Source organism: Nicotiana tomentosiformis, chromosome 5 (genome assembly GCF_000390325.3).
Source record: "Nicotiana tomentosiformis chromosome 5, ASM39032v3, whole genome shotgun sequence".
Lineage (NCBI taxonomy): Eukaryota > Viridiplantae > Streptophyta > Magnoliopsida > Solanales > Solanaceae > Nicotiana > Nicotiana tomentosiformis.
The window spans coordinates 80,456,201-80,465,171 of NC_090816.1; the positions used below are offsets into that span (position 1 = coordinate 80,456,201).

General features: G+C 32.9%; 1 protein-coding gene across 1 annotated transcript; it reads left to right on the forward strand.

The window, feature by feature from the left end:
* Positions 1–1,333: 1,333 nt before the first annotated feature.
* Positions 1,334–3,867, forward strand: LOC104117488 (methylesterase 17). Its single transcript, XM_009628549.4, has 4 exons — positions 1,334–1,802; positions 1,917–2,057; positions 2,981–3,124; positions 3,250–3,867. Exons 1-4 carry the CDS (start codon positions 1,527–1,529, stop codon positions 3,529–3,531), a joined length of 843 nt encoding a protein of 280 aa, XP_009626844.1. The 5' UTR covers positions 1,334–1,526; the 3' UTR covers positions 3,532–3,867.
* The last annotated feature ends 5,104 nt before the right edge of the window (positions 3,868–8,971 follow it).

The following is an 8,971-nucleotide window of genomic DNA, read 5'->3' on the forward strand; positions in this document are numbered from 1 at the left end:
AGTAGTACTACTTCGAGAGAATGCTACGAGTAATATTAACTTTGTCAATCAATAAAGCAGATAAATTAATTAGACAATTTTAGTATGAAACTCAACAGGATTATAAGCTAACCCATAACTCTGGAGTATTTTCTCTTATTGAATTCGTCTCTAAGCTTACCGTTTTGTTTCCTTTAATTTCTTAGTTTACGATTCTAGATTAGTTATAGTTAATAATCATACTTTAAAAAATTATTGGAATAGATTAATTGTTTAGTTTGATTTAGTTGATAGTTAATCACAAGTTCTTGTAGGAACGATACTCTATTTATCACTTTATTACTTGTCAATCGCATAGATTTGCCTGTGCGACGTTTTGGTTGCAACAATTACTACTAATTACAATAAAATGAGAGATGATAAGAGTTTCATATGTCGATTATTTTCTCTACATTAATAAATACATATTATATTTCTTGCCAGAATCTGAATGTCATGACAGTAAAGATAGGATTAAAATATTAAAATCATATTGTTTTCAAATAAAATAAAAGTTTTAATCTTCTTCAGACAAATAAAAAGAAAAGGAAAAATTATCATATAAGATTGGATGGAATGAGTACCTAAAAGGCATGGACCTCATTCTAATCTAATCATTGGTACTTAAGCTAAATTTCGTACAATGCCTGCACTTATTTTTTAGGTTAGGGGGAAACAGCTTGCTGGCTTCTTGTTAATCAGTAACTGTTTTAATCATCAACTAGTATTAAAAAAAGCACAAAGTTAGAATATGTGTATGGGTTGCAATATGATCATTATAATCGATAAACCAAATCCTCAAAATCAGAGCTTACGGAATAAACAAATCAATCTCAAAAGGCCGACAAACCTGATTTATGAAAATGAATTAGTTGAAACAAGAAGCAAAACATGCCCCAAATTCTCGTTACTAATTAGACTGACAAATCTCCATTACCGAAGGTGTCTGTCCTATGACATTGTTTCTTTTCGTTCTAAATTTTAGCAACATAATCTCAAATTTTACAAATAAACCTTGGATATCATATTTATTTAAGCAAAAAATTCCACTCTTCGTCCCTTAAGGACATCCGATAAAAAACAAACTTCACTCTTCCATAATCTCAAGTGCCTATTCATTTTATTTTAAATAACATCTTGATGATAATTTCTCCATTAAAAAAGTATTGTAAAAAGTTCACACGTAGCATTTTAATTTTTAACTTAAATTTATAATGTCAAACAAAACAAATTAAATTATAAAATATTAGAGGATTATCCTCCTCCAACCTTGAAATTATCTAATAATAATAGTCGTATAACCGGCGACTGTTACAAGTGTAATGTATTATATCATGACATTGGAGACTATCCCAACTATGTGTTGACAAAGAGCAAAATAATACTGTATGTCCCAACTATAAGTTAGAATCTTCCTCCACTTTGAAATTAGAGAAACAAGGAGAGGCTAAGTACTATATATAGCTGGCTTATAGCCTAAACAACCTTAGATCTCCGTCAAATCCGAGATGGGAGAAGAGTACTTTGTAGAAACAGAGAAGATGAAATTGGTTGAAAAAGAGGAGTTATCACAAACCCACTTTGTTTTAGTACATGGAATTAGTGGAGGAGGCTGGTGTTGGTACAAAATCAAGTCTCTTATGGAGATTTCCGGCTATAAAGTGACATGTCTTGACCTTAAAGGTGCTGGAATTCATCCTACTGATCCCACAACTCTTCTTTCCTTCGATGATTACAATGAGCCTCTCATTGATTTCTTGTCATCTTTGCCTGAAAATGAACAGGTCCGTTCTCCGTTGCAGAAATGTTCATTTACTTACATGCATATTTTTATACTTTATTTTGCAATTCTAGTGAGTGAAGGACATGATGATTTATATGTACTGTGGTAAAAATAGGTAATTCTGGTAGGACACAGCGCTGGAGGACTGAGTGTCACTGATGCAACTCATAAATTCCCAAAGAAAGTAAGGTTGGCAGTGTATGTTGCAGCGACCATGTTAAGAACTGGATTTGTGACTGAACAAGACGTTGAAGATGTAAGTATAGCCTTGATAATCATAAATGGAACATGTGTCTCAATATCTATAAAATTATATTTTTTGCATCGATCAAGTCACCTGAAATATTAACTCATAGGTGAAGGCTGGGGGAGATTTTAGACAGTGAGATTGAAGGATTTTCTGAGCTAGAAGACCCATATTGTCTTGAAGAGTAAAAACATGTAGGATTTGCAGTCAAAATATTTTTGTTGCGTCATCCCTGATGCCTTGATGCAGGCTATCGTGCTAAAATTTATTGTCTATTTGTCTATTTCTTCTCTCCCTCTCATATTTAGGCTTTAATTGTGGCATTATTCTCTCTTCTTTTAGCTATATATAAGCCTTGGCCTTTCCTGCCTGCAAGAGCTCTTTGAGCTGCTTCTGTGGCATTATATGATGATGACGTCGTGCCAACAATTGTCTTTACACATTGGTAAATAGCAACTCACTCTGGTATTTCAATATGTAATTTCTTTAAACACTTTGAGGAATCAATGTTGAATCTACATTGAAAGTTATTCATCTGTCCCAATTTATTTAACACTCCATACCAAAATAATTGACATATTTTTGTATTTAGAAACTCCTCCTATTTACATCCAACTACATATACCTTTGCATCAAAAGTCTTCTTTTATATTTATAATTTGTAGTAAACACCTCCAACTGCATTTATTATTTCTTTTTCTTTTCTTTCTTTTTGAGATGGTAGTAGTTGTTGATATTTCCATATGTATAAAAGCCATAAATATTTGCACGCGCAGAAGATAAATCTTCAAATCCTTCTTAGTCTACTTTAAGACGTTGAACGATGAAGGTTGCTTTTATTTTTTCCTCTTGTTGTAGCAATTACGAAGGCCTAATTTTCACCTAACAAATCATATGCATTAATTAACGCCTTAAAATCTTGTTATAAACAGGGCATCCCAGATTTATCAGAGTTTGGTGAACCTATTGATGTATATGATATGGGGTTTGGATTAGGACCCGAACAACCTCCAAGCAGTGCAGTCATTAAGAGAAGTTTACAACGCAAAATCATTTACCAGATGAGCCCACTCGAGGTATATATATACAACTTTTCACATTAATACCTCATACTTTCACCTATCCAGTGATTGTCCCGATTTTTAGGATTCAACAATTTCCGGACTAGTTTGGGATTAAGATTTAATTGTTGTTATTGTAGGATTCAACATTAGCAGCTATGTTATTGCGTCCTGGACCGATACAAGCATTAAAAAGTGCTCAGTTTAAAGAAGGGGAAGGCGCCGAGAAAGTGCCTCGAATATACATTAGAACAGCGTATGATCGAGTTGTGAAGCCAGAGCAGCAAGATGCTATGATCAAAAAATGGCCTCCACAGAATGTGTACACTTTGGAAAGTGATCACAGTCCTTTCTTCTCTGCTCCATTCCTGCTATTTGGCTTGATTATTAAGGCTGCTGCTTCACTTGGGTGCAGTGATTGAGATAGTCTCATATCCAACATGTACATAGTATACTGTGGGATTTATTGTCTAGTCCCTAAGTATAGAATTGAACAAGTGAAAGACAATAAATATTGCAGCATATGGTGACTCTGAAGTGTCAATGTGGTTATTACTTGGATATATACAATGATAAACATGTGTAGTTAAAGCCAAATTCCAGGAAAGTGCTCAAGTTAAATGTACTAGGAGTACTATTTACTGTATTTTCACCTAGTCACAAACATTAGTTACCAAACTGTATCAAATAATAGTGTAAAGGTGATTTCAGCAACTAAATTTGTCTTAGACTATATTTCTAATGATATAACTTATATATATGGTCAGTGTTAAAAATTGACAATATCATGTCATTTTAAAGACAAAATTTCTATAGCAAGCATGGATTCTGTTAGCTACACACATAGTAAATGACCTATTTTATCCGGTAACGGTAAAACTACAATAATGCTGTAGGAAAATGCTTATTATATTACTTCACCGTTTATACATTAGCAAGGCCCATTACATGCTAATAATGCGAAGGTCGCATGTTTGAAACCTGCATCAAACCTGCATGGGCCATCATTTAGTTTCCCCTCCTCCCCAACGAAACATTCAAAAAACTTAGGCCAAAAAGGATTTTTTCAATGGGTATAGGCGGAATTAGTTAAAAACACATAAATGAGATACAAATTTCGAGGAAAAATGAAGGTGACTTGGATTAGTTTGGAGTCAAAATTCGTTATCAATGATATACAACATCAAAAAAACCCTATTTTTTTTTTTCAATGGGCATGGCTGGAACTCATTAAAAATATATAGATGAGGTAATATACAAAATTTGAGGAAGATTGGAGGTGATTGAATTGGTTTGGAGTCAAAATTCGTAGTTGAAATCGATTTTATAATTTTATGTGTGACACATGTATCTAATATGTATCTCACACACATATATATATATGGATATACATGGGATACACTAGGAATATACATTTGATACATTCCAACTCCTTGAGATGTATCCCATCTATTCCAACAACACTTACATTAAATAAATTCTAATTTTAAAAATCCGAACTCTTTTTCTCAAGTGTAAGCAAGCTTCAATGATTTTCAGTGCTCATCTTCATTACATTTCTTATTATTTTGCTTAGCTATTGTATGAGAAAAGATAGAACAAGGCATTGCAAATACAAAATGAGGAATACTATTCTTTAGTTTCTGTCACGAAGCATATAACAAATCATTTTTTTTTTCTTTTCTTTTAACTATGGTACCCATGATTTTAGTTCTAGATTAGTTGCAAGTTTTTGGATTTGAAAATTTCCATTTGTATTTTAAGATTTTACTAGTCAGTGGTGTAAAATGTCATGTCGAAGCAATTATTAGACGCTTAAGCAACGAAATGATCAATTTTTATTTATCTAGTATTGCTTATGGTTTGCATTTGCTTTTTCTTCCTAGATAGACTAAAGAGGAAGAAATATACGAAAAGTTAATGGGCTAATATTTGACTAATATTGATAGTATTTTGTGAATTGATTAATTTTGGTAGCATTCTTTATCTGAAAGGCTAAATTGGGTAATTTCTACTTCTTTTTTGGTAAAATTGTACTCTGGTGTAATACATTAGGCCATTCAGCGCTGAGTTAGGATCTATCACAGGAAATTTAAAAGGCCCAAACACGAATGATTGTTGGGATATACCTATAAAAACTTATTCTTGCTCTCACTACGAGAGGATACGACGACATTTATTTAGTAACTATTGATATAAATATCGGAAAAAAGAATTTTTTTGACATTTATGATAAAATGTCGTAAAGACTACGACATTTGATATAAATTGTCGTAGAAACAATGACATTTGATACTAAATGTCGTAAAACAAATGACATTTAATACGAAGTATCATAAAAACAACGACATTTGATATAAAATGTCGTCAGAACAATGACATTGTTGAAGAAATATCGTAAAAAGTACGATATTTACTACAAAATATCGTAAAAACTAGACATTTGATACAAAATATCGTAAAAAGATAAAAACGACGACATTTGATTCAAAATGTAGTAAAAACACGACACTTATATCAAATGTTGTAAAAACATTTTTGATACAAATGACAAAAAAATATGACTTTACCTTAAATGTCATATTATTTGTCGGTAATTACGAACATTTACATCTACTATTGGAAATGTTTCTAAATTTTCTAATTTTTAAACCATTCTTTGTCTAAATAAAAATCATCCTTTAAGAATCCTAGCCATTAAGTAATTATCATTGTGGCTATTTTAATTCTCCTACATAAACCACATGATCCATATTGTTTCCTATTTTTTTTCTTTCTATTTTTTAAAATCTTTTTCATCCTCCCTTTGTTTTTTATTTTTTTTATTTTTCTATTTCCTTCGTTTTTTCTCCTTTTTCTCTCTATTCTTTTTATTTTCTTCTTTCTTTTTTCGCCTCTTCTAATTCCATTCAATTTTCTTCATATTATATTTTTTTCTCTTTAATTTCATCCCATTTATTTTTTCACCAAATTATACTTTTTATTTCTTTTTTTCTACTTAATTTGATCCTATTTTTTTTTTCTCTTGTTCAAATGAATACCTTTTACTTTTTTTCCTCTATATATACTACTTCATAATATACCTTTTATTTTAATTTTTTTATTTTTTAACTTCTTTTTATGGCATATATTATATAAAAATAGTATAGTAGCTTAATAAAATATTAGTATGATAAAATATTAGTGCTTTAATATTATTGTAAAATATTTTACATAGTAGTTGTCACGACTCAAAATTCAACTAGTCGTGATGACACCTAACCCAACTCGCTAGGTAAGCCAATTAACAACTATCCAAATTAATGAGATTTATCAAGAAAAGAATTGATAATACAATTGCTTTTATACAAAAATTTCTCAAGGGTTGGTAGTACAAATCATGAGCTTCTAAGATTTAGAGTTTAGAAAGCCAGTGTAGAATAAATACATCATCTGTCCGAATAATACATAAACATATTTTTCGTAAGTCTAGAGCTACCATGAACAAGAGGCAGCTATAACCGGAATGCAGGTACGTCTTCAATGCTAGCTCCCATCATGCACAGCAACGTCAGCATCCAAATCTGCATGCAAGGTGCAAACATGTAGTATGAGTACAACCGACCCCATGTACTCAATAAGTAACAAGCGTAACCTTAGGTTGAAAGTAGTGACGAGCTGGAACAAAGGTCAGAGTCCAACACTAATATCCAACAACTGTTCATAACAAAATAATAAGAATGGTACAAGAAAAATACTCAGATATAAGATGCTCAACTCATTCACAGTTCCGGAAAAATAGGTGTCACGCCCCAAAACCGAGAAGCACGACTGGTGCTCAACCGAGTGAACCCGACCGAGCAAGCCTGTTAGATTTCATTCTACCCAAACTCATCCACGAATAGAGATAATACATATTTTCATTAATTAGACGAAAATGTGTTCATGTCTACAATACCAATTCATTTTCAATAGTTTCATCATTTTTAAAGTCTCAAATGGACAAGTAATACAACCACAACATAACATAGTTTGTCTTTCCCCAGCACCAATGCACAACCCACACTATGTCTACGGAGCCTCTATAGATAAAGAAGAGTACAATGATAATGCCGGCAACAAGGCCCCGGCTATACCTCAAACCGAATACACAAAGTACAAAAGATACATGACCCCGGGATGAAGTGGGGCTCACCAAGTTAGTTGGGAAGAAGGTGTACTGTTATCACTGATCAATATGTCCTGCTGTGGAACCACTGCATCCATTTAAAGATGCAGCGCCCCCGGCAAAAGGGACGTTAGTACTGTCGAATAACACTAGTATGTCTAACTAAACACCCTCTCAATAGAATGACAAATAATACAAACAAGATTATCATAATATCAATGAGAGCCTTAATCACATCAAACCTCAATTTAGGATCAAGACAGTGTTCAAATTAATTTTCATATCTCACATTGGGAGATTTTTAGTATCGATATACCATTATCCATAATATCATTATTCACAGTACCATTATTCACAAAACTAGTACCACCGTACTCTTAGCACGGAGTCCGATTACGACCCGATCGGCTAGGCCATCTCATTAGAGACATCAACCACAATTTCTCTCAATATCAATACCACTGTCTTTAATACGGAGTCCGATCACGATCCGATCGGTTAGGCTATCCATTAGGGACATCGACCACAATCACAATTTTAATTATAATTTCCAGCACAATCACCACCATGTGTGCGGCATGGTGTCCGATCACGACCCGAACGAGTAGGCTTTCTTATTTGAGACATCAACCTTTTTATATCAATTATCGCATTTCGTATTACTTTCACATCTTTTCATTTCATTGGCACTAATGGCCATAATTATAAGATCATTCTTGGCACGTTGACCATATTCAGTATTTCATGCTCACCTTATCAATTTCAAATATCATTATCATTATCAACAACAAATACAACTCAAATTAAGGTGTGTAGTACATATGTGAGCAATTTAGAGTCTAAGGCACATAGAGATATTTCACAAAATTTGGCATAATAGCCTTCATTTGAACTTGACTTAAAGTCGAAACATTATTAATGCACAACCCATATTTTAACACATCCTCAATTGGTAACATAACATGAATAAAGCATCTGGGATGCTTGTTGAACATATATCTTTCAACCCAATCTTACTTGGAATAGCCAGTTTCATAATGAATCACTCGGGACTTACATAATTTACATGAATATCGTGGGATTCAATTCTAAGAGAAAAGTTTAGCCAACATACCTCAATTGAGCTACTTCAAACTCTAAAATGTTCTGGAATTCTTAGAAACTTCAATCTATTGTAGAAATATAACAAATTGAATCAAAATTAGGAAGATGATCATGGTTCTAGCTCACTTGAGTATTTTATCAAACACTAGGTGTGCATAAGGTTTCAATGTCCTTTTTATGAAGGATTCCATCATCCCACAACCCAATCTTTACCATTTTTAGCCCAACAATCGTCATACACCCTTTGATAACACATGCATGTAAAATAAAAAACTCTCATGCCCAAAAATTATCTTGCTAGTTATCCATTTTCCGAAGATTTCGAGATTAGGGTTTATGGTGTAGAATCTTACCTCTAGGATGAAGACCTAGTGAGCTTCCCTTCTTAATCTTCCAAAACTTGAGCAAGAATTGAAGAAATAATTATTGAAGAACACCTTCTCACTCTAGGGCACTCTCTCTCACTCTAAAATATCAGATTATGTCTAAAATGGCCCAAAGAGTGTATTTAACGAAATAGGTTCGGGTTTTAAAAACCCAAAAATGGAGCTCTGGAACGGTTCTGCGATCGCATATGTGACCGCATAGTGGTTATGCGGACCGCATATCAG